Source organism: Plectropomus leopardus, chromosome 2, assembly GCF_008729295.1.
Source record: "Plectropomus leopardus isolate mb chromosome 2, YSFRI_Pleo_2.0, whole genome shotgun sequence".
Lineage (NCBI taxonomy): Eukaryota > Metazoa > Chordata > Actinopteri > Perciformes > Serranidae > Plectropomus > Plectropomus leopardus.
In genome coordinates, this window is record NC_056464.1 from 2,463,184 (window position 1) to 2,490,828 (window position 27,645).

General features: G+C 39.3%; 1 protein-coding gene across 1 annotated transcript in view; it reads left to right on the forward strand.

Moving 5' to 3' along the window:
* LOC121949536 (copine-9-like) overlaps positions 1–27,645 on the forward strand; it is a 229,848-nt gene extending 202,203 nt beyond the window's left edge. Inside the window, 6 exon segments of the mRNA XM_042495252.1 lie at positions 1,416–1,543; positions 10,537–10,567; positions 10,570–10,641; positions 11,400–11,457; positions 25,956–26,029; positions 27,378–27,645. Coding sequence (XP_042351186.1) covers positions 1,416–1,543; positions 10,537–10,567; positions 10,570–10,641; positions 11,400–11,457; positions 25,956–26,029; positions 27,378–27,608 — 594 coding nt within the window. The 3' untranslated portion in view covers positions 27,609–27,645.

Genomic DNA, 27,645 nt, shown 5'->3' on the forward strand with positions numbered 1-27,645 from the left:
AGTATGAATTTGTAAAATTAAATACATTTCTTTTCTGTAGGCTAGGAAAAATCTATCTAAGAAAACCATGATTTTGACACCCTCATGTTGTAATTTTTACTGTATTGCATTGCTTACTGTATTACAGTTTTTCTGTGTTTAACCAATAGTAATGCGTAAATTATACAGAAAAGTACATTTTTCTTAACATGTTAATACTGTCAAATTAACAGTTGTGCTTGGCTCACTATTTTGCGGAATATAACTGTAAGTTTTACAGTGCTAAACTATTTTTTCGTTTACATTTTTTTAATGTCATGAATTTACAGTATTTCCCTGTTAATTCCACTGACATTTTTTACAGTGTACACCAGTACAGCTGCTCATCAATGCAAATATTAACTCGTCCAATGTGGCAGCAACACAGTGCATAAAAGCACAGAGACACATTCAAGGGGTTCACTTGTTGTTAAGAGCAGTGGGAGAAATGTGATGTTTGTGACTTGGAGCATTTAATAACCCATTTTAAGGTCACCTAACGCCACCTCTCCCTGCAAGCTTAAGCAACTATATAGAAGAAGCTAAAAGTAGTTTCAGGACCTGGAGGTGATGAAGTCTTTTATTGTAAAACTTAATTAACCCTTAGTTTGTCTCATTTTACGTGCTTTTTATTTTTCATTTTCTGATCATTTTGGCTGTGTTCATGCATATGGCATACATTTTGGCAAGATTGTGTATTTTTGTTTAATCGTGGAATTTCCTGCTCAGCTCCTACAATAAGTCTAAAACACATCATGGAAACTAAATTGTTACATTCAGGATGTTATGTGCAAAAACTGCTCCACTGAAACCCATTCAAACTGCAATTTTTAAACCCACGGCCATCAAACCATAAAATCACGTATTGTATTATTTCAGGGTGTCATTCTGCCTTGGAATTAGTCATTTTTACTATTTTCCACATGATAACATAATTTTTACCATATTGGGCATATGGTAAAAAAAAAGACTGCTAGTCATTGACATATCCCAGGCTGTCATCATAAAAAAAAATCCACTTAGCATGTAGCATATTGAAATTAATTGAACTTCTAAGTAATGTAGTAAGTATTGAAAATATGATATTTATGAATAGGACTGATGTTGGTTAAAAAATGACTCAGTCAAAACTGATGTATAATATATAATGTATAATATTTTTTAAAGCTTGATTTTGAAAAGCACATTTTGTGTGCAGAGAGATATAAGTGTGTGTAATATTAAAGCGGGCCATAAAATGTTAAAAGGATATCATGTCTTGCCCCTCTCTATACCTGAAGGCTTTTGATACTGTATTTTACTGTCTGTCAGGAACAGCAACAAGACAGAGATCAAGAGTCCTTATCTGTTTCCTTTCAATAGTTTCACTGTTTGTTAAACAGTTTTCTCTCTCGCAGAATTCAAACTCAGAAAACCCAAACTGCGTGGGCATCGAGGGGGTACTCGAAGCTTACTTCCAGAGCCTGCGGACCGTTCAGCTGTACGGCCCGACCAACTTCGCTCCTGTCATCAACCAGGTGGCTCGGTGAGAGATAAACACACGCACACACACAAATACGTATATGGAAAGAGACACACACATTTACACATAAGTGTGTTCTATATGTGTCACATAATCACATATACACACACACACACACAGGCACTCACATACATTTACAAACACATAGCTACATAGCTTCATACACACTCATAAATAATGTCTCTCATACATAAAATCTGCACATTTCCATAAGTTTCATATGCATGTGTCACTTACCCTGTGCAGTCATGGGGAGCCAGCTGTTTATGTATGCGTGTCATCAATACAAACCGAATGTATCTGAGGTGGCTTGTCGGCAGAGAGCGGGAGACGTGATGAGCAGCTCACACAAACTGTCAATCATCCCTGTCTTTGTAGAGGAATCACAGTTTACATTTTGCTTTTTTTAATAGACATCTTCAAATTTTAAAGAGGCCCTGCAGAGGGGGGGGGGGGGGTGTCAACAACAAAGATTCTATTTACATTCAACTTAAACTTTGCCTTTTCTGTCAATCTACTCCCACACACACTCACACACAGAAATCTGTCAGAGGACTTTTTACTTTTCAACAAGGTTCCCCCAGATCTATAGAGCTCATAATAACTGGCTTAAAAAGTCTGTCACAAGGTGTTTAAACTTCGCATGCACTAATGAGAAGCCACAACCGGCCTGGGCTGGTTTTACCAGAGAATGATGCCTCATTAAAGCTCTGCCCCTCTGGTTTAGAGAGCCTCCAGCCCGTTCTCACTCTCAACTCGTCAGATATGTTCGCGCTGTCAGTGCTTTCAGTGTGTGAACGTGATGCCAAAAGCCATCTTCCACGTCCAACCAGAATGCGGTTGGACAGCGTCAGATGAGAATGCGGTGAAAGTTTAAAAGTGCAGTGTTACTTGAAAACGTGGCCAGACTGAACTGGTCAGGTGCGCATAAAACCGTGAAGGACAGTGTCAGGTAACAGCGTTGCTGGGAGTCTGTGTGGTTTTTTTCTACACCTTACCATGTGCCTCTTTTGCCTAAAACTAACAATCCATGACTTTGTTGCCTAATCCATGACAGTCTGCGTTGGTTGCCATGTGTTATTGTATAAACTTAAGAACCATGCTGAGTCATCCCATAATGTTAATTTGTTGACAATGTAACGGTATCTCGGAGCGTAAACAGCTGACGCAGAAGGATACTTAAAACATCACAAGTAGACACGGAAGGTCACTGACAGAGCGGCACCACGTGACGAGCTGGGATGAGAACGTGTTGGAGCTTCAGTGCTGTAAAGTCTTTACTCTGACCTGTCACTCAGTTGAAAACATTTTGCTAAAAATACCCCCTCCCCCTCAGTGTTTCAAATGAAAAATAGGACAACTGTTTGTAGTTTAAATCAGAAATATAAACAAACAAAACAAATCTATGGATAAATAAATCAAATATTATCAATATCAACATTAAAAAGATCCCCCCCCTCCGTCAAATACAAGCATAATTGTAGCAGGTGACTTTTATTTTTTAAGAACAGCTAGAACACGATTCGTAGATGCAACAAGCCAAGCTGGCACCAGGTGTCAACCTTTGCTGGATCAAGTACCTGAAAACTTGAGTAAAAGTACAGGCATCTTACCAGAAGAAGATTTTGATATAAGTTAAAGCCACCTATTAGAATATGACTTCAGTAAAAGTCTTAAAGTATCTGATTTTTACTGTATAGTCATTTTATGATATCAAATGTTCATAAGTATTGAAAGTAGAAGTACAAAGAAATGATGTTAATTAAAAAGCAAGCGGTCACCATGACTGAGCTTTTGTCTCAGCTGTTTGGACTAAACCAGGTCCCTGCTGAACTCCAGCTGCTGACTCATGTCCACACATACATCATGGAACTGAGTTATTTCCTCTGATAATAAGATAAAAGTGCTTATTGGTGAACCTGTGACCTCAGGTCATCATAACTGATCTCATCTGTCAACTACAACAGAGTATTAAAATCTAATTAAAATCAAAACTTTATTTATGTGATATGACTTTTTTATGGTTTTGACCTCGAGTGGCTTTCTCTATGATTTAGTGCCCTTTTGGTATGAATAACACAGAACTCAATTTTAGTGCAATATTGCGATTATTGTGCATAATTTCATACATTTCCACAAATTTAGCACTTGTTATGTAAGAAATCCCGGCACACATTTTCGACGATGTCTAATAACGTTCAGTCAAGGATTTCAGTGATGCACAATGCAGCCAGGATGCTGCATCAGATGGACAGACATCCACACCTGAGATAACAAACCTTGCACACTCTCTCTGCGAGGCTACAAACCTCCTCTGCTGTTGCATTATCTCTCTGGCACATATAAACAGACAGGTTTGTAGGCATGCACACATGGACCGCGGCTACAATGTAGACCTACAATCAGAAAAAAAAAGCAAAAGAACCTGAAAGCGTTCCAGTGGAGACGGGACCGTTCAGAGGGTTTTAGACATACTGAGGTCCAAAAACTGAGCTTGCTTTCTAAATATATGCATTTTTGGACGTTTTGAGGGCAAAAATTGGATAACAATAGCTTTACAACCATGTCAGTGGGCAGTAGCATAACTGATCTGTTTTTTTATGTGTGTGATATTGACCAGTGGTGTGAAGCATTAGTACATTGTTACAGTAGTTAGGTATTTTCTGGGAAAATTTGTACTGTACCGGAATATTTCTATTTCTGCAAACTTTCACTTTTCCTCCACTACATTTCCTAAATAAAATGTGTACTTTCACTCCATAACATTTTACGCAAAACATCTTGGTTACGAAGTGAAAGCAGAAGAAATCTGGTTGCTGCAAGCAAGCAGCTTTGGTGAATCAGTGCTCCTCTCTGTAAAGTTACATTAAACTTGAATAAATGGAGCATGTATACCGCTGTGGCGCATAAGATATAATAAATCTCATCAAAGTTTGATCAGAATTATTGCAGCTCAAATTATGTCTGACTGGGGATGAACAACACTGAACTACAAACAGTTCACAAGTAAAAGGATCTAGTTACATCACCTCATCTGTAGCATTTTGCTTCGATTCTGTCTGATGGTTATCCTGACATTCCTCACATGCCGTGAATACCATCCATAAAGTACCCAAAAACCACTGCGCCTACAAATGATTGCATATTGAGGACAAGAGCTTTTACTTTACCACCCACCCCCCCACACACACATCAATGACCGTTACCAGAGGAGCAAGCTGTTCTCTTGACGTTGTACTTTGCAGTTGCCAGACGAAAGTAAAGTTATTTTAGGCATATACCTCGGAAAAGGTGCTGACCTCGGTGACCTCGGTTGTCAATACGGCCATGAAGGGAAAGTTCTTTCATTCTGAAAACTGAATTTTGGGCACTCAGATCCATCTCAGCTGTAGATGACTCTCCTTAACCCCTGGTGGACAAAGTTGCTTCCTGCATACAGCTATATTCAGTGTGTTTTGGGGGCAGCCGAGGGAGGACGCTCCCCACAGAGCGTGTCAGTGTCACCGTAAAGGTTAATGATACCCTGCTCTGCAAAATATGCCAGCCCCTTCAGATCAGCAACACAGAGCCCTGCTGCTTTTGCAGCTGGAGGCTTTGACTCTCTCTTGGATGAAAACACCGGAATATCTCTAAATTTCAGTTTTGTTCTGTCTGATCATCTGACCACTCAGGGTAGTTGCAAATGTGTATCACACTTTTTTTCTGGGCGTGATGACCAAATAATTGAAAAAGGAAATAATGTTAGAATTAACCCTAATTATCTTTTGTTGAAATGTATTGGAATTTATCATTTTAAGATAAACTCCCAAGAAGCATCACATTGTTTTTGAGAGGATACCAAAAAAAAAATCATAAAACAAATGGAGAACAGAATAGTACAAGACACAGTGTTTCAAGACATACAATGAAGAAAACAAATAACAAGCCAATAAATGACTAACAAAAAAAGACAGGAAAAATAATAAAAAAGATGAAAGTAAGAAGAAATACAACCTTGGAATAAACAAAATAAAAGAGGAGGGATCAAATCTCTAAACAGAGAGAGGTGTGGTGTGTTTGACACACATCTCAATAATCCATTGTGATTACAGTGTAGCCTGGTATGCTCGGAGCCTGCAGTTACCGGTGTCGTGATTTAACTCATTAATAGTTGGCACACATTTCCGTGCCCTGCCAAAGTGCCGCCATAGGCCACTGCCTAGTTTGTCTTTATGGACAGACCAGCCACGACTTAAACAACCAGTAAGAGAGTCAAAATGGCCACAAAGTCATAAAATGGCTACAGAGAGATATTAAACACCCACAAAAAACCAAAAACCAAGAGATGCAAAGTGTCCACAGAGAGGCAAAAAAAGAAAAGCACAGATTAAAAACCACCACAAAGAGATGCAGAGTCATCACAACTGATTATTTTCTGATTATGTTCTGAACAGGTCAGTGCTTCAAAAAACACAGGAAAACATGAACTCAGCCTGTTGAACCCTGCAGCACATAATCCTACAAGCACTTTTTAAAAGCAAACTAAATTTCACCAATAAAACTCTGCTGGAGTCCAGCCCCTGTTAAGTTTTTAATGGATCTTGGCTGCTTATCACCTGCTATTGTATTTTTAGCCCCCATATGAAGCAATGAAATGCTGTCCCAGTTCTGTGGGATTGTGGTTGCATAATGGAGTGGAGTGGAACAGTGTTGTGTTGTTCAGCTGTGGGCTCAAGAGCTTCAAAACTCTCATCCATTCAGAGAGAGAACATGAAACTTTCTGTTTCTCTCCATCCTCACATTTTTTTACAACTCCAGATATTTTTTGCTTTGTGATCATGATGCACTTCCCGTCCCTCTCTCACTTTTTCTTTCGACTCTCTCCCTCCAAACCTTCCGCTGATTTGCTATACACCAGTGATACTCAGCTTCAGTCAAATCTGGCACCTGCCGGGTTGTCCCCCCAACCATTTTCTAATTCACAATAAAAATAGAGTGATTCACACTGGGAATTGTTTTTGTACTTTTAGTATACATTAGGCACCAAAGTGCATAAAAAAGCATCAAAATAGAGCTTGTTGATCAAAAAAAAGTGTGAATGGAAGACCCCCTGCACTGACAGAGGTCCTGGAGGTCTTAGAAATCCTAGAAATGTCTTAAAATCCTAGAAAAATCCTAAAATCCCAAAAATGTCCTAAAATGGTAACATCCTAAAATTCTAGAAACATCTTACAATCCCAGAAATGTCCTTGTATCCCAGAAAAGACCATAAAATCCTAGAAATGTTATAAAATTCTATTAACGTCCTAAAGTCATAGAAATGTCCTCAAATCCTAGAAACATGTATGGGGCTGTTGTGACTGGCCCCTGGCTTCCAGTCTTTTTGCAAAAGTGGCCCCCGAGCAAAGCAAGTCGATTGTCCCTGCTTGTCACCTTCCTCCTCCTCCTCTACATCTTTTTTGTTGTCATCCTCCCATTTTTTTTGCTATCTCTCATGTGCTCTCTCTGCTTCTCCTCTGACTTCCTCCTCTTTTCTTTTCTTTTTTTAATGAAACTCCCCATCCTTCTCTTCTTTGTCCTCTTGGCTAAACATTTTTTGTTGCCACTCCTCACACTGTCCCTCCTCTTTATCCATCTCCTCATTGTTTTCATCCATGTGGAAACTTTAGAGTAGTGATGAAGAATAGAAGAGAGGTGGAAGAAGATGAGGAAGATGCATGGTATAATTCATATGTCTATAAATATACATGCAACAAGTCATACCGGTAACTCATTGGAACAAGGCTCCTGTTGTTGTCACAGCCAGTGAAAAAGACACTGCCTCTCTCCAACAGTTAGTGTGTTTAGACATATTTTGTTGTCTCTGCTGCTTTTTTTGGTCCAAGTTTTGTCCGTATGCTCCTGTGTGTTGTCAGATGCCATGTTGTGTGAATCTGTAGGCAGAGGAGCTGGACTGTTTTTCTGTTGACGGTCTATGAAAATACTATTTCTGTTATTATTGGAAACAAGTAACCAGCCTACACACACAAACACAGCCCGCATCAAAGAGTCTACAGTTTGTTCGCCTCGTGCGGCAGAACTGAAGCTTCAAGGCTGTTGTTGAGTTCTGCATGAGGTGTTTGAAGTCTGTGAAGGTGAAGCCTATAAGTTAAGGTCCAGATCGTAGGGGCCCCTCTGATAACAGATAGCTGTGTTTGGATGTTAGGTCTGGCAGCTACATATGGTGATACAGGATTAGAGAAGGTTGTAGAAGAAAAGCACACCCTCCCCTCCTCAGCTCCTCAGGTTAGAGGCTGAGACCTAACAATTATTCACACCGACTTTTCAATTTGTGACAGAATTACAGAATTAGATAAACAGCAATAGTTCAGTTGGTGAATTTTGCTTTCGATATGCCAGCATCCATTAACCGGTAACTAAATGTTTCTTTTTTTTTAACATTTCTGGGGCTTTTTGCCTTTGTTTACAAGACAGTGACAGCACGAAAGAGGGGACCTGCAGCAGGGCTAAGGTCAGAACGGAACCTGCTGCTGCTGCTGCAGCAGTTGTCTTTTATACATGGGGCGCCCCCTGACCAGTTGATTTTTAAGAAAAAAAGACATGAAATACAAAACAAACTTTCCTTTTAGTCAGACACTCCATCGCTTCAGGGAGCTTTAGTGCTGCATGTCAAAGCACTGTCTATTTGGAGCTGGTAAAATTTGTGGTGAATGGACTGCACTTGTATAGAGCTTTTCTAGTCTTTTTGACCACTCAAAGCGCTTTGACACTATGTCATATTGACCCATTCACACACACATTGGTGGCCAAGGCTACTGTGCGAGGTGCCACCTGCTACTCAGTAACCAATCACATGCACTCACACTCTGATACACTCCGCTGACCATCTGATTAGAGGATGATCTGAGCCACAGCCATACTTATAGCTGCAGCTTAACCCCACACGCTAGGACTGGGTACCAAGTGGGCAGGACCCTATGTGGTTTACTGGCATAATAAAATCATTATAAAATGCACAAAAATGTGCAAAAATCTTAATCTGTAAAGTAACAAAAGCATTCAGATTAAACATCACACAAACACACACACACACACACGTGTATATATATATATATATATATATATACTGTATATATTTCCACTGAGATGTAGTAGAGTAAAAGTATAAATTGACATGAAAAAGAAAATACATAAGTAAAGCACACGTACCTCCAGTTTGTACTTATGTGCAATACTAAGTAAATCTATGTAGAACTGTGAACCAAGTTTGCTCTGTCATTATGTTTTCCACTCAAGAGAAAGAATGCACAACAGAAAAAGACAATGCTCCTAACAGCTGATGTGACAGGAAGACATGACTGCAGATGTGTAGTTTGAGCTGTAACCGCGCTCCTGTTTCACCTGCTGGGTCACTTCCCCGTTGTTCTGCAGAGACACAGTGAGAGAGCTGGGGGACAGCAGAGGATGATGTCTGATGAGAGAGGCAGGAAAACTGAAGAAACACATGAGGACGGCTGCTGAGACAGTCAGGAGGACAGGCAGAGAGGTATCCAGCAGACAGGAAGAGAGAGAGAGACAGTTTGCCATTTTGCCTGCTCTCAGCCTCGGGCCAGACTGAGAGTGTGAGCCAATCAAACAGTGTGTCAGACAGCAGGTCTCCCTTCTCCCTGCTGGGATCCTAGCATTACCAGCAACACACACACACACACACACACACAGAGCCAGTGTAGAACAAATATTGTATTATACAACACTGTTTTATGGGAACTATATTATGAGAAGGCTGTGCTGGCAAGTAAAGACTCTGCATCCGGTCTTTAGTGTGTGTCACCTGAACATTTCAATCCAAAGCACATACTAAACAAGCAGCAGAAAAACATCTTTATGTCTGATAATTTTAAGGTTACATGCAGAGCGTGACGTACATATTCCATTCAGAAGCTTAGAAGAATTGTGTGGAGCCCATCTGATAAATGAGTGACACAGCAGGTTGTATCCTCTGAACCTTTTCATGGTCCCAATGGGGTCATTCCTGTTCCCTGAGTCCTGTGTTCTTCAGGTCTACACAGCTCTCTGCTCTGTATTTACTTTATTATAACATTAGCAAGGTTTAGGTTACCTGGATAATGTTTATAAATTATCATCTTGAAACGCATTAAATTTGACCTGACACAGTGGGTGGGCTAATGTTTGTTAACCCTTAGCAACTGTTTGGCGCATTTTACATGCTTTTCATTCTTCGCTTTTTGATAATTGTGGCTATGTTCATGCATTTGGCTTACATTTTGGCAAGATTGTGTAATTTTGTTGAATTTCCAGTTTTTACTATTTTCTACCTGATTATGTCATTTTTACCATATTTGGCATATGGAGAAAATACATGCTATTTCCACTAGTTGCATTGTCACAATTAATGTTGCTGCTAATCACTGACATATCCCAGGCTGTCATAAAAAAATATCTTCCTTGCATGTAGTATTTTGTATTATTTTTGTTTATCTGTTTATCTAAGACATGAAAACACTGACCTTTTTCAAAAAGGGATAGGCCATATTAGAATTTTTACTGTTGTAACATAACTTAGCAATGATGAACTGAAGGAGAGCAGTCCACTGCGAAGCGGCAACGTGACGACTAGGGATGAGAACATTTTGTATGTTCCCCATTTAAGCATTCTGGTAACTCTTCTGTGGAACAGTTATAATCTTCCTTGAACTTAACTCATATTTCTTCACTGGGATTCTTTCCTGTGGTTTTGTAATTTGGTAAAACATTGCCGCAATTTATCAAAAAATAAAATCAGGTCTGCAGATTCACTCATTTTTGGCTGTGTGATCACAGGAAACTCAACAAGATTGGGGTGGGACTGGCAGAGGTTAGCACACAAACAAAACTCATTCTGCTGCCAGTGTTTTGCACCACTTTATCAGAATTGAGATGTTGGATTTTATGTCTACACACAACCTTACTTTTGCGTGTGTGTGTGTGTGTTGTGTGTGTGTGTGTGTTGATGGTAGGTGTGCTGCAGAGGTCACTGATGGCTCCCAGAGTACTTTGTGCTGCTGATGATCACAGATGGCGTCATCTCAGACATGGCTCAAACCAAAGAGGCTGTGGTCAACGTGAGTCGGCACAACACCGCACACAAAACACAGCCACTTTTTTTTTCTTCGTTATTTTTCCTTTTTTATGTGTTTTTTTTTTTGTTTTTGTTTGTTTGTTTGTTCATTTGTTTTGCTTATTTTTAGGTAATTTTCTTGTACCCTTTTTTTTTTTTTTAACTAATTTCTTTCTGATTTCTGATTTTTGGGCCATGTCTTTTTAAGCTGCTCATTGCCTTCTACCCTTGTATTTGAAAAAAATATATATATAAAATATATATATATATCCAACCAATTTGCTCAGTTTTCAAAGGGGTTAAAAGAGCTTCTGTGTTGGTTCTGTTACCACCTCCCGTGGTGGCCTACACGTGAGACCAGTCGGTCCCCCACATTTAGCAATCATGCCTTATATGCAGAACGCTGAGGCAGCAGAACGGCACAATATTCCAGCCTTGAACAGGCAGTGTAAAAGCAACTATTTAAGCCCACATTAATGCTACAACATTATGCATTCTGTTGACTGAAGAACAAGAAAAGCAGGACAACAGACTCTCATCAGAATAACAATAAACAACCTGAGTGAGAACAGACCAGTGCTGTCAGGTCAAGGGGGCACAAGTGAACTCTGGACTCTAAACTATGAACAGTTTAAAGAGATGAAAATGGTCCAAAAGCATTTTTTCTCTCAACATTTGTATACACTGTACATTCAAGCACTACTTGAATTTTGGAGTGGGGAACAGTAGCCGGCTCACACCCCTCCTGTGTTGTCTCCACAGGCAGCCTCCCTGCCCATGTCTATCATCATAGTGGGAGTGGGCCCTGCTGAGTTTGATGGTAAGTGTGTATGTGTGTGTGTCACAGGTTTTATCACCTGTTTCACCAGGACAATCAGGGAGCTGTGTGGTTGCATCCATCCTGCCGCATTGTTGAAATTATTTAAATACACATGAACATCGTAAATTTAAGCCTATTTTATGCCTCTCAAGCTTCCACGGCATAGACATGTAAATCCTCTATTTATCCTCAGTCGCCTCCCGCTTAGGTAGCAGTAATATCAGTCATCCACACTGTTTCATTATTTACCAGGGGACTGTGTAAGCCGCGGACACACAGAGAATGTCAGCTACAGTCCTGTGAAACAGAGAGAAACATCTCAGTGGTAAAGCCAACCTGTTTATGCTGAAGAGCAAATTGATATCTGCATGAAAAGAGAACAGTCCATCCAGGATTTCAAAAAGTGGTGACTGCTAAGTTAATGCAAATTCAGCCTGTCCCTGTGAGCAAACAATTTTTTTTACATTTAAAACTGTTAAAATCTCATTTCATTGTGGAGCTGCATGCAGTGTTTTGATTTGCTCAGCCCCTCTCTCTGTTTATCATGAGACTGGTGTTTCACAGCTCTGTGCCTGGGACCAGATGCTGCCTTCACCTGCTCCTCACAAATATTGTAGTTACTGTATTTACGACTTACAAGCACATGAACAGCCCTCCGAAGTTGTAATTATGAGTGGGATATTGGGAAATTTTGATGATAACCAGGTTGTCTAGCTGTGACGTTTGCGTTTTAGTAGCTGCACATTTTAGTATCTGCATCTATTAGCTGTAACAAGCAAACAAACTTTGAACTCTGAAGCATGCGAGGCAAGTACACTAACACTGATAATGTTAATTTGTAACACAAGTTGCTGAATTGACGTCATAAATGCATAAACATGGCAGCAAAAGTCAGTGTTTGGTCAATGGTAAATTATAATTAAATAAATATTAAATATTAAATATTAAATATTAAATATTAAATATTAAATATTAAATATTAAATATTAAATATAAATTTTTTGGATCATGTGGTAAAGTGTCATTGTCATGGAAACAGCTATCAACCTCTTGATTAAACATTCTGAGCATTAAAATAAAGCCCATCTTCTTTGTAGCTTCCATGTTGTTCCCACTTTGCGACCTCAAAGCTAATGAACACAAATTAAGTTGGAAGAACGACTTTCCAACTTCGAGCTTCCAACATCACATGAAAGAAGTGTCTCACACACACGCACACACACTGACAGGGTTAACTGTGATGCTGTGTTCACACTGATTGACAACACAAGTGCTCATTAATGTTATGTTGTCATGGGTTTGTGTGTCTGCTGCCTGCTACAAAGCAACTTGACTGAACTTCATCTGAATTTGGTCAAAAACAAATCTTTGCTTTTCATTAATGTCTGAGGCCCATTTTAACATCATGTTTCAAGCTAGCATAGCATCAGCTAACAAAGCTAAATAACAAAGCAGATCTATCATGATGCATTTATTATTGTCTGTTTCATATGTATGACATAGTTTAGATAACATGTGTGACCTGAGTCACACATGTTATCATTTTACATCAAATTGCAGTATTGGATTGTGACTTTAAAGACAGCACACATAAGTATCATTTTCAGTTCATTTTTCAGTCATAAGGTTTTAGGTAAAACACATGTGTTTGGGAAGTACTGAGCATCTGATAAATAACTCTTGAAATATATTACTGAATGAGTGTCTGAGAGTTTGTTAACAAATCTTTTGATCGAGTATGCTCTTGTTAAACGTGGTGACCAATTAATCAATGAATCAATACGTCCGCTGTTTTCCATAGAGGCTTGTGAGAAAACCTTAACTTCGTAATTTCAATGTAATACAACGTGACTCATTTAAAGGATACAAATGTATCCTTTAAATGTTTATAGGTGAAGTATGCCTTCAATTCGATGAGCAACTATTATCACAGTTATACATTACTGTTATATAACAGGTGTGGTTCATTTTTTAATGACAATCTCGATAAACTGTTGCCTCATCTAAAAGCCCATTGTTCTGTTGAACTGTGCTGCCGTGTTCCCGCATCTCAGCTATGAACATTGGCCTATTAAGTAATTTAAAATGACTTAAAATTAATGAGTGTCCGTGTGCCCTGCTGATGAAGAATGCAAAGGCATCTATCGTCAAAGCTGAACAGTTTTCGCTGTGATCCCAACATGTCCTATAACTTCAGTGTTAAGAAGTCAAAAAGTCAACATTTATTGAAAAGATATGGAATTTATCTGACAGAAATTCCTGCTTCAACCCATATATTTGGCGGTTTCCGTAAAAACAAAAAAAAAAAAAAGACATTTTCACTGCGGTGTCTTAGTTTTTAATAATTTTGAGACCATTTGTCAGATCACCTTACTTTTTTCACCAGTGAAGCAGTGAAGGCTGCTGGCTGTGCCGTTCAGATGGATGTCTCTGATGCATCGTAGCTCTTTTAGAAGCCTCAGTATCCAGCCTGGGTATTAAAGTGTTTTTACGGACCTTGTTCAATAAATGCATCATGATAGATCTGATATTGGGTGTCTTCCGTCCATATCTTATCCATATTTTTGATAATAAAAGCATATTATCAATGCTAAACGCCATATTGGTCTCCCAAGGTTCTATGGAGAGGTCAGAGGTTTGTTTCGATCTTGTCCAGCAATCAGAAAACGATCCGACACTTTGTATCCGCTTACGTATGCCACACATAATCTGGAGAAAACTGCACAGTGATTGGCCTAATCCTACTGTATGTATAGCTCTTTGTCATCGGTAGCACCTCGTGTATTAGAATAAACTCTGGTAGCCCCTATAATAATAATAACGAGACAAGGATAAATCAGGAGACAGTCTAACAAAGCAGCAGGGCCTCATATTGCTGCAGGCAGAGCAGGCAGGAGAATCAGGCCCCTCTCTGAAGTGTCAGGACTGTGATGTGGCCCTCTGCAGCAGCACAGATAGGAGCTGCTTTGCAGAATGGCACAGATAATGGGATACACAAACAACTGCAAAACAAAAAAACGATGGGGACTTTTTTGGAAAAGTGTGTCCATTTTTATAAACTATAATAATTACAATGTTTATTTTTTCACTTTCTGATTCCCAACACTTGGGAGAAATGCTTTCTACAACAAAAAAGCTTGTATATAATAAAACCTCCATAATTTCATACACAGTTTGCTTTCATAACATAATATGCCACTGGCAAAACAGACTGGAGTAGATCCTGAAATTGCACCTCCTATATTTTGAATCGGGAATCAATTTTGAATCGAGAATCGATTCTGAATCGAATCGTGACCCCAAATCGAAAATCGAAATCGAAAATCGAAACGAATCGTGAGATACTGAAAGATTCACACCCTTAATTAGCTCTGTAGCTACTAAAGTTACAGTTTTTTACACTGTGCTTATTTTAACTTTAATGCTTTGTGTTTACAGTTAGATAATGGCATATCAATCAAACTATGTATCTACATTTCATACTTACAAACAATATACAATTAATATACATCAAAACATTTAACAAAGTGCACAGGAGTTATTAACATAAAGCTCGGCATTTATAATGAAGCGGGAGTCTCTTTGTACTACATTACTCACACAGGTATTATCATTTTCCAATATGGCGGAGCTTCATTAGCACTTTCACCACACAGTAAAACTCCACAGAAAATAGTGACGCACTCTTTAGTATTGACCCACACACTGTCTAGCTAAGCTCAAATATGCATAGCTTTAGTGTTTAAACACGATACTGACCTGTAAAAAAAAGAAAAATAATGATGCAGAGGAAACTTGATGCCGTTCGTCTGGTCGGTCTAGACAGAATGGCAAGGAGAGGACCTACATCATAAAGACAGTCCTGTGGCTCCAAGCACTCTGCTGCCATCTAGTGTCTGCAGGGATGCACATATATTTTTGATTGAAAACTAGTCCAAACTATCTGTACCTTGTGCACTTACATCATAACTTGAACATATTAACAAAATTATTTATTCACCAAAAATTGTGACCACATATTTTATGGGCGTCACACAGACTACATACTGAACACAGCACAGTGTAAGGCGACAGGGCTCAGTCTTAAAGAATGAAATGATTATATTCTAATCCAAAGTCTCCGCAAGCTCCTTTCCAAATGAAAGAATAGAGAAACTGTTCAATCGTCAGTGAGCAGAGTCACCATGTTGCTGGTATTGATCTGGTTAGCAGTGAAAAAAACAAGTGCTCTACTGTGCAGAATGGAATAATAATGTCTAAGGAGAAATTATTAATTAAATTAACTTTTTAATTATCTTTTAATTTGCTGTTAATTCATATTTCTTAGGCTTTGGCTGGTGTGGCAGCTTTAGATAGACAGACACAATGGGGCACACCCGCTGCTGCTTCCACAACATTTTTGCACAAATTCATTAAATAAGGTGACGCTTGATATAAGTAACTTAATATATGTATATTTTTTAGGTATAACACACCATTAGACTGAAACTAATGTACTAATAGCATATTGAACCCAATTCGGCGCCAGTGGCTACAGCGTTCATCAACAGGAAAGTTGTTCATTCATTCATTCATTTTCCATAACCGCTTTGTCCTAGCAAGGGTTGTGGGGGTGTACACCCTGGACAGGTCGCCAGACTATCACAGGACCGACACATACACGCACAGTCACAATCACACCTAAGGGCAATTTAGAGCCACCAATCAACCTGAGCTGCATGTCTTTGGACTGTGGGAGGAAGTCAGAGACCCCGGAGAGAAACCCACGCAGACACGGGGAGAACATGCAAACTCCGCTTAGATGGGCCCCTGCCCACAGACTGAACCCCGTTCCAACCTGGGTTTGAACCAGGGACCCTCTTGCTGTGAGGCAACAGTGCTAACCACGACGCCACCGTGCTGCCTGCCTAAGTTGTTTTAAAGTATTAAAATCACCACTGCATTTGACTGACTGACAACATCTCATATGAACAAGTATTATAAAGACTTGGCTTATGCACACTGGGTCTATCACATACCTGTTTACCAAATCAGTTGCCATGGAGATGTGAAAGTCTTTTCCTTTCGGAGAGAGAGTCCCTGGCTGCATCTTAGAGAACATATAGTTCAACACACTCCCTTTGACTCTGATCACAAGCACTGGCTGTTATTTCAACTGAAAAAGCATCTGGTGTACTCTGATGAAGGATTACTCGTTGGAGGCTGAACTCGTTCCATTTGAAGAGGACACGCTGCGCAAACAGAGACGCTGTCTGTGGGAGAGAAAAAAAAGTTGATGTGAAAAGAATATAGATTGGCAGACGACGATGTTTAATGGTTGCCATGACATTTGAACAGGCTATGAAACAGATTTATCTCACACAGGACATTTGCAGGGGTCATGATGGGCTGCAGTTCAGAGTGAACAGCTCTGACTCTTATAAAACACTTTGAGCTCCGAGCCACGCTGACAGACACCAGGCTGCAGCTTCCTCAGTCTGTGATGAGTGAGATGATGATTAGATATTTGTCAAAATGAGTCCTGGCAGAGACACACTAACACTTTATGGATTTTCTTTTTATTTCCTCAAAGCCAGAGGAAGAATCTGTCATCTTTTCAGACCCCTCCATCCGACTGAGAAAATCCTTTTTTCAAACGCCGAACAATTCCGCAAGCTTGATTTGTAATCACCATCTAATATCAGCACATCTTTAACCCTTTTAAACCTGAGCAAATTGGTTTTGATTTCTTTCAAAAACATGTGGAAAGGCAACAAGCAAAAACGAATTAGTCAAAAAAACAAAAATGAAAAATGTGGGGGAAAGCTCAAAAACAAACAAGAAAAAAACTTAAAAACTGCTGAAAAAGAAAAAAAAAGTATTTATTTTATATATTTTTCTGTAACTTAATTTTTAATATAAAATTATTATTATTATACATTTAATTTTTTTTTTATATCCTCACGACTTTTTTAAAGTTAATTTTTTGGTAATAATATTGTCATCTTTTACTAATTTCTAGTAACTTGTGGAACATTGCTTGCCAAGTTGGTCATTTCCTCTTTAACCGATGCTTTAAAGCCAATTTTCTCAGGTTTAAATGGCTCAAACAGCTTGTGAAAGCCGTCTGAATGCAGCTCTAGAAGACTGATGTCGATCCAGGTTCCCAAAGGGTTAATTCAATATTAGTTATTTCTTTCTTTCACGTCAGCGTTGAAGGAAAGGTGCAGTTTGTTTTGTGGTGTGAAAGAAAACGAACCAACTGCAGGATTTTATGTCAGCAGCAGATATATGATTTTAGCACTGAAGTTCAGTCTGCTTTACAGAACAGCTCAGTACAAAACAAGAGACTCATCTCATGCTCATCATGCAAGCACTGTCCAAATGCAAAGCTGTCTATGTAAAAGTTCATTGCCAAAATGATTTGAATTAAATCCCCATGAAGAAAGGTAATGCAAGAAATGATTCTACCTGAAGGAGTAGACAACCCTCGTTGGGACCTATTATTCAGCGCACTGATGTAAGACTCGACTCGGGTTAGAGGTCAGCGCATGTGTGTGACAGAGAGAGATAAATTACAGTACAGAGAATGGAAGTGAAGGAGCATGGCAGGAGGAGAAGCACAGAACGGAGCGTTGAAAGTTAGAGGACAAGATGGTACACGTGTGCTCAACTTATTTATAGATTTATCTTCCACAGTCTTCATTTTAATCACGGAGCTCTGTGAGGAAAGAGAAAGACCTGGGGAAATTAATGTGACACGAGCAGAGCTTCACTGCTGTGTTTGGTGGTGACCATCTTTGATTCTCCTTTTTGCTCACTGTCTATCAATGGCAGTCAGAGCCACACAAAACATTTTGCACACTCTGTCACTCTTCACCGAGAACTTCTTGATGTGTGCCTGATTTACCGTCTGTGATGCTTGAAAAGCTTCAAAAGCAGACGCGTCGCTTGTGATTTTGGTGCTGGAAATGTATTCAGTTACAGTTCTGCCCAGGTCTGCTCCCTGGTTGAGTAGAACTCCACACATCACTCACCCCCAGCCGGAGCCCAGCCTCTCACCGAGCCAAATTTATGTAGAACTCACTCTGTTCTTGCTGGTTTCCCCTCTTGCCTCTTTTCTTCCCGCACCGTTAAAAATACATTTTATGCATATTTTAGAATATGTTTGAAAGATTTGTTTGAAATAAAAGTGGGCCATAAACATTTTATATATGTGTAGCTTTCATTCACATAATGTTAAAGATAAAGATGAAGATAACAGAAGATCAGAATCACTTTTGTTCATTCCTGTGGGGAAGTTAAAGCAATCGGTTGAGAAATATTAAACATGAAATTACAACACATGGACGTATGGCTTTAAACTGTAAAAATGAAAAGTACGAAATATGTGAACATCAAGAAACACAGCATGAAGCACATCTTTTGATAGCATGCAAGTCAGACAGATATCTTTTGAATATCACTTACAATTTCATTTTTATGTAATTTCTTCATATTTTGAATGACAGCACTTATGGCTGGCCGAAATTGCTTTAAAATGATATCACAATATTTTTTAGGCTACATCGCGATACACAATATATATCTGGATATTTTTGAAATCTCCTCTAAACTACTGTAAACTACAAAAATACAAAATTATTAAATGAACTACAGTTACAAATTAAGCAGCTACTGCCATAGAATAAAGTTACATAAAACTATTGTTTAACACTGATGTTATGTTAAATAAGAAAATAATTAGTAAATTAAATTACTGTTATAGAAGAGTTAAATAAAGTATTGTTATAAATGAATATATCAAAGTGGCGCCCATGGTGCTTTTATTTGGAAGGACCCGCTCATGTCGGGTAGGAAGTGTCGATGTTTTTGCTGTGGTCATGAAGCTTCCGGTCAAGAGTCGGGATGACCATATTAGTAGAAAGATAAAGTGTACATGTGATAAGAGGATTCATCCACTGCGAGCTGGAAACTAAAAATTAAAAGTGATCCAGTTCAGAGATTGCAAAGATTTCCAAGTTTCACTGCTGCTCCGTGGTCACAAAATGTGACTAGATAGTTGCAATCAGAGCTCTGCAGATAGAAAAACACAAAGCCTCAGCTGCTCACACTACCACCACTTCCACTCATTAGGTTGGATTGCCCTTCTTCTTGGTGTAGACGCCCCCTCGGCCACATGGTACAGATGCAAAGAGTTATTAGATAACATACAACTCACTGCCTGTTCAAGGCAGCAATCTTATTTTACACCCCTTCGCTGTTTCCTGCATATAAGGAATAAGATCTCTGATCGAAGCGTTGAAGAATAAAATTAGGAGTTTTAAGTGCAGTGTGCGGATCATTTGTTTGATGCTTAAAAATGCAAAGGAGGCATATAAAAGGGACTTCATGGTGGCTCAATAGTTCTATCTCTGTGAAAAAATTGGTTATTGTTAGCATAGGGGAAGAACTGAAGGACAGGCTCACTCCAAACTCATCACATGGTGCCGCTCTGTCTCAGTGACCTTCTGTATCTACCTATGACATTTTCGGTACCATTCTGCATTAGCTGTTCACATTCATGGATTTTGTTACAGTGATGTCAACAAATGCACGTGGTGGGATGACGCAGCGTATTACCCTGATGCCACAGCATACAGAAAGTAGCATAGTAGCATTAGTCTATTTAGTGCACTCGCAGTCCTTATATTACATGGTTACCCGCAGCATTATCACCTGATGCTGTTTAAGCGTTTCATGCGCACATGGCTGGTTCTGTCTGGTCGCATTCTCACGTAACGCTGCTGTGTGCTTTGCATGTAGACCTTCTGGCCATCTGCCAGCATACAATAACAACACCAATGAATCTACCCGACCGTGTTCTAATCTGATGCTGTCTTGCCGCATTCAGGTTGGATGCAGAAGGTGGTTTTTGGCATCATGCTTGTATGCTGAAAGCACTAACAGAGCGGTGCTATTTGATGAATTCGGAATGAGAACGGGTTGGTGCTACCCCTCTCTGACAAACACCATGAAACAGGACAGTGTTGTCAGCGGTTACCACCTTTGTGAAGTGCAGAGGGATGGCGATTTTCTGGCCAGTGGGATAAACATACAGGCACTCACATGCAGCCGGACCACCTTCCACAACAATGAACACAGAAGCTGAGACTGCAACACACACACACTGCTCAGGACGCTCTTACGCTTCCATATCTTTACACAGCTTACAGCTGTTTGAGGATGAATGTTTTGAATGTCCTCCTTTAATAAATAAGGCTGATGATATTCTATAATTGTCATTATGAAAAGACCAAAACCAACACTGAATGTATCTACCAGCGAGCAGGCTACTGTGTGTGTATCCAAAGCCTGATTAATGTTCTCTCAAAATGAATGTCATGGTCTTTATATTATATATCTTTATATTATATTATATTATATATTTATATTTTTATTTTTTTCACTTTTCCAGTTCTGAGTTGAGAGGCGACTGCATTTTAATTAACCTGAGATACAAAGTCCATTGTTGATTATCAAAACAGTATCTGGCAAACTAATCGACTAAATGGACATTGGGATGAGATTGTTTTGTCGACAATTTAATTGTCAACACTGTTAATTAACAATTTAAAGTAACGATTGTGAAAGATCCCTCTAACCTTTGATATGTGCATCCTCTACAAGAGGAAAAAACAACAAGATTTATGGGAAATGTGGTTTTAATACAAAGACATTTTTAGACCTTTACTATTAGACAATGAGTGCTGATGAAACCAGACTATCACTATTATTCGGACGATTGCATGCTGATGTTTAAAAATGATGAAACAATCTGCTCTCCCATCTTTTTCCCCACTCTCAGCATCATTAAGAATTTTCATGTCACTCCAAATCCCTATAAACCATGTATTGAAACACATGTTCCCATAAGTGTAGTGTGTGTGTGTGTGTGTGTGTGTGTGTGTGTGTGTGTGTGTGTGTGTGTGTGTTTGTGTGTGCGTGCGTGCGTGTGTGTAAATGTGTGTCAGGCCTGAGAGCTCGGGCGCTGAGTTTTATCTTCAAACATCTTTATGCCTCTGAGAGTGTTGGCACAATGGAGATCTACACGCAGACACACGGCTGTCGTGTTATTCAGGGTGGCGGGAGGTTTTCTATGAGGTTCAGTGTCTCTGTGGATCTCCCCCCAACAACATTGCAAAGGTTTGCCCTCCTTCACTACCACTGTCCCAACACCTTCTACCTGAACTTATTTCTAGTCCATCTCTTCTTATCTCTCCTGTCTCTGTGCATCCTCACCTGGTCCAGCATTCGCCTCAAAAAAATGTTGACATTGTACATTTCTGCAAACCATGAATACATTACATTTATGTTTCATAAATGACTTTGTCATGAGGAGGTGGAGGGGCAGGACAGAATGCAGACAAATATTCCAAACCAACAAAAAAAAAAAGCAAGTCATTGCTATGTTTCCAGCTTGGTTTTTTAAGGCTTTTTTGGCACCAAACATGAGTGTTCTGTAGCAACAACATCACTGTTTTTCCTGCGGCTTTTTAGGCACCAAAATGTATTTTCTATCATCCCATTGCTGTTATGTTGCTGTTATGTTATCTAGTGACTTTTTTTGTGCCAAGCATGAATGTTTGTAGTGACCTATCCCTGTGTTTCCAGTGGCTTTTAAGCACCAAACAATATTTTTTATCATCCCGTCGCTGTTTTTCCCGTGGCTTTTTTTTTTGTTGTTGTACCAAACATGTATGTTTTGTAATGACCTGTCACTGTGTTTCCAGCAGCTTTTTTAAGCAGCAGATTTTATTTTTTCATCTCACTGCTGTTTTTCCAGCAGCTTTTTGGGCAACATGTTTTGTAATGACAAGTGACTGTATTTCTAGTGGCTTTTTAGGCACATAATGTTGGTGTTTTGTGGTGTCCCATTGCAGTTTTTCCAGTGGCTTTTTAGGGACTAAACGTGGGTGTAGCGACTTGTTACTGTGTTTCCAGAGGATTTTAGGCACCAAATGGTATTTTGTATTATTCCATCACTGCTTTTCTATCAACTATTTTGGAACCAAATGTGGATATTTTTTTAGCAACATGTCTCTGTTTCTAATGGTGTTTTATGCACTGAACATAAATGTTTTTAGCATCCCATCACAATTTTTTCAGTGTTTTTTTATTTTGGCACCAACCATATTTTGTACTATTCCATCACTGTTTCTCCAGCAGCTATTTAGTGTTTTTTTAGCATCCCATCACAGTTTTTTTTACACAGACATAGTTGCTTTTCCAAGGGAGATTGTGCCCCCAAAACCAGATAGTTTAAATCAAAACATGATCTTTACCCAACCATACCCATGTGGTTTTTGTGCCTAAACCTAACCACATGTTAACCAGAGTGTTGGCTCAATGTATCCATCGTTTGCAAAAGTGTACAATGCCAACATTTTTTTCAGGATGCTGGGTTGCCTGGTCTCTCTGGCGACTGCTTTACCCTTTCCTCTGTTATACAAGCATGTCAAATTATTCCTTCCCCCCTTCTCCTCTTCTTTTCCCCTGCTGCTCCTGATCACCATCTGCCATGTCTGTGTGCCATGTGGAGCCTCACCAGTCTCCATCAGAATCCCTCCCTCAGCATCTTTTCCTTTCCCCTTTAAATTCAAATACGGAAAGGGTCCCTCTCTTGGGAATGTCACAGATTGTTTGTCACTTGCTCATCTGATTTGCTTTGTTGATAGAAATTATAAATAGACTGATGCAGAACTCCGATGTTTTTCCTGTTAGGAACTTTACCTTCCTTCCTGTGGCCTATATAAGCACTAATGAGGTTGATTTACAGAATAACTTGTTGTTTCCTCCTTCACTTAGAGAGCAGCTGGGAACAGATGTGGTACAGAAGGACCTACAACCTTTCTTTGGTCTGAGCTCTTTATTAGTCTCTTCAGTAACAGAGTTGTTTGGAATTGTAGGAAGTTTGCTGCTTTGGTCACATTAGCCACATGATAAGACAAAAGTCTTGGCACAGAAATCAGCTGTGTACATGCCAGCACATTATTATCTGAAAATGTTTGTTATCAGTGTTGTCTAAAAGTAGTGGAGAGTTATTTCAGTTATTGTTCAGAGAATTGGTAAAACAGAAACAAACAATACATAATGCACTTGTCGAGGCCGACGTTTTCCCTTTGAGATGCAATTAACTTTGTTTACACTGGAAGGGAGTCAAGTTAGCCAGACAGCTTAAGTTTTGTGCTGTTAATTTATAATAAATTCCACTAATGACTGAGATTTTGTTTGCAACACTTGTGAAAAAAAGATAGAATAATAAACAACAGATTCTCATCTCAAGTCATCAATGTTACCGCTTTGCAGTGGACCTCCGCATCTACATATTATGCTCCATGTATCACTCTGCATCATGTGGTTATGTTTAGGCAACACAAGCACATGGCAACCAACACCGGGACCTCTACACACGCACATGCTGGCACAGATGGTCAGCATTTCATGTCTAGTGGTGTATCATGCAGATGTGACCAGTTCTGTCCAGTCACATTTGTACTGTCCGTGTATCATGCTGCTGCGGCAGGTATGTTCTGGCTGCCCTGTGGCGTATAATGACACCACAAACAGTTCTGTCCGGCCACATTCTCATCTGACGTCGTCCAGTGGCATATCATGCAGCCACAAAAGGTGGTGGCTTTTGGTGTCATGGTCTCAAGCTGAAAGGACTTAAAAAACATCACTATTTTCTGACTTTGAAATGACAATGGGCTTTTACCAAACTACACTATGGAGTGGACTTTTCATATGGTAAAGTTTCCACTGCATGGTATGACTCTGTTTGACTAAACTCGACTCAGCTTTCATGCCTCCGTACTGGCAGCAGCCAAGGCTGAAGGCATTATATTTTCAGGTTGTCTGTCCACCTGTACATATGTCACATCCTCATGAATGTGATATGTTAAGAATGTCTAGAAGGAATTTTCTTTTTTTTTTAAATTGGCACAAATGTCCACTTGGACTCAGTGATGGAATGGTTAGATTTTAATGGTCATACATCAAAGGTCAAGGTTACTGTGACCTCATCTGTGTCATTTTTGTTAACACAATATAAAGGACAGCTTTTTTTCTTTTTTTTTCAAATTTAGCACAAACATCGACTACACAGTACCCCCTCAATGCTGGTGCAATTTGTAGCTGATTGTCCTAGCATATGTCATATGACTTTTTAATTACTCAAGCTACAGCAACACATATTGAAACAGCGACAACTACTCTGGAAGAATAAATGTAAATGATAACAGGAGCACAACACTAGAACTAGCTACTAGCACTAGCTAATCAGCTAGCTAGCTCCTCAGGGCTCCACAAAGAGGTTGTGATCAACAAGTTGATTTTATATACGTTAAAGAGTAAAATAGGCTTGGTTGTATGAGCTTTCCCAGTGACCAAAAACACGCTTTCTTTTTCCATAATCATTCATCTTTTTGTCTCATTTCAATGTTTTTATTTTTAATTATTGTTATTAATTAATTTATGTATTGATTCGTTTAGTAATTTTTTTAATTATACAACTTTGATACCCAGGTCATTCTAAGCCAGCCGGCATGGGTAGGTGAGGGGAGAGTTAGACAGAGGGTTAACTTTCCCTTTGGGGTGTCAATAGCAAAAAAAAACTGAAAAACACATGGGCACATATGGATGAGTCACAGCCATGTATATATGATTTATTATTATACTCTGCACAAAACAAAAGCAAAATTTGATCATAAAAACTTACCATTCTCCATCACGGACTCCAAAAAAGCCTTTGGAGAGTCGAGACCACCCTGCCTCCCATCTGTGGCCATAAATTTCATCCATCAGGTGAAACCATTTCCAGCTCTTCCTGCTGGGACCACTCTAGTTGCTGTGGTCTTTGATGGCTTAATAATCACTTTCCCTTTTTAAAAAAAAAAAAATGTTGTAACCATATGTGACCAACAGTGTAGACATGTCCTGGTATCCTTAGCTTATTAACTCCCTTTAGCTCTCCCTGGATCTTTTCATCCACAGCCAGGATAAGGAGACCTTGCACCTTTTCAATTGATCTGGCATTGTTTTGCATGCTGCCAATAAATGTAAAAAAAAATGCGTCTGCAGTTGCTGGTAGCTTAAAAAAAAGTAGTTTTGTAAGGGAAACTGTGTGATAGAAGTCGCTATTCCAGTGGAGATTCTTTAAGCTCTCAGTGGTCTGCAGTGTTTTAACTCCACCTTTTAGTATCGGCTAAGAAAGGTGACTTTTGCTGTTGCGTCGAGCTGATCTGCACCATGCAGTGTAAAAATGGCATATGAACAGACAGATGACAGGGATGCCATGAACTGAATATCATAGACAGTGATTCTCTGGATGGTACGCATACCTACAGTAAAATGGGATAGAAGTAATGACATAAAATACAGAATCCAAAAAATACACCTGGACAGAGCTAGAATCAACATGTATAATAAATAATATATTATGCCAACTAACAGTTAAAAGTTGCGTTTATTGTCTGCAGCTATGGAGGAGCTGGACGGGGATGAGGTCAGAGTGTCCTCCAGGGGACGCTTTGCTGAGAGAGACATCGTCCAGGTAAAGTTTATTTTATGTACACTCTGCCCTGTAACGCTCATTTGTCGCATCTTTGATGTTCATCAGCAAAAACCTGCATTGAGCTGACTTTGTTCAGTTTCAAAGTTTACTGCATAGACAGAGACATGACACACAGAACTGATTCTTTGTTTCAGTTCGACATTCAACTTAAATAGAGACCCACATGAGATTTTTAAACAAGAAAGACAGCACTGAAAACTGCAAAACAAGAAAAATACTTTAAAAAATACTTCAACGTAGGGTTGATGTTTTGTACATATTGACTCTTTTCAATAACAGTAATTATAAATAATACTGTTTGTCATATCGGTAGAAATCTGCATGTTGGCTGGCTCCAATATTTCATTTTAAAGCCAACACCTGCAGATACCAGTGACATACCGATAATATTGTGCATTCCTAATAGGAATTACATTGGAAATATACAGTATTCATATTGGAGATTATTTATTTCTGCAGATTTTAGTTGCAGATTACAATTCTGCATCTGCTTTTTCATGATGTTGCTGGTTTCTACTTCTGTCTGAAAGTAATAGACTATTTTTATAATATAATGACAGATTAAATTCCAAGAAAATTTGAATATGAAAAATAACTTTAAGAAAGACAACAATTTTGCCATATACCCTAACTTTCTTTGCCCATCTCACTTGATAGCCAAAAGTTCAAAGTATATACGTATATATGTGTGTGTGTGTGTGTGTGTGTGTGTATATATATCTATATATATTCCAATACCGATGACAAGCTGATATTATCTTGCATCCCTACTCTTAGCAAATGATTCCATTTTTCTGTTTTTTGTCACAAATGATGGGGATTTTTTACTTTTTTGTCTTTTTTTAAATCTGCATGCATATTATAACATTGTGAGAATGATCCTTGTGTACATGGATCTGCATAATAAACCAAAAATGCTGTAGTTTGCATGCCAGGCCAGTAAATGGTGGTGTAACTCTGTTATGACACATCAAAGAAGAACACTGTGAACATGCGGGAAGTGCAGCTGTGATGTCACCATTCTCACAGGATCTGTGCATTGCATGGCGATGGAAAGGGTGGCATTTTCAGAAGATTACACTCAGCAACCTGGTTTTGAGTTTTCAGGTCCCCAAATCACTGTTTTTGTGTAAACAAAGGGCCAAACTGCAACAGAAGTTTAACATTTCATGCAAGAACTGTTGCAGTGTAAATGGCCCCTAAGTTGCCATTCCAAACAGATTTTGAACTGCAAACTAGAAAGCATGAGGCCAATCACTTTCACAAATATTAAATTTGGGTAAATTTCCCTGTTGTCATAATTGACCATTTCATTTTTTTCATCCAGTTTGTTCCATTCCGGGACTACATCGACCGCTCAGGGAACCAGGTGCTGAGCATGGCCCGGCTGGCTAAGGACGTCCTGGCAGAGATCCCAGACCAGCTGCTGTCCTTCATGAAGAGCCGGGGCATTGAACCCCGCCCCCCTCTGCCCGCAATCTCTGACTCCCCATCAATGTCCACCACCACCACCACAACCACCAAACTCTCCCCCAAGGAACGCAACATGCACGCCTGAGACGAGGACAGTGAGCGGGACAGTACGGTAGTTAGAG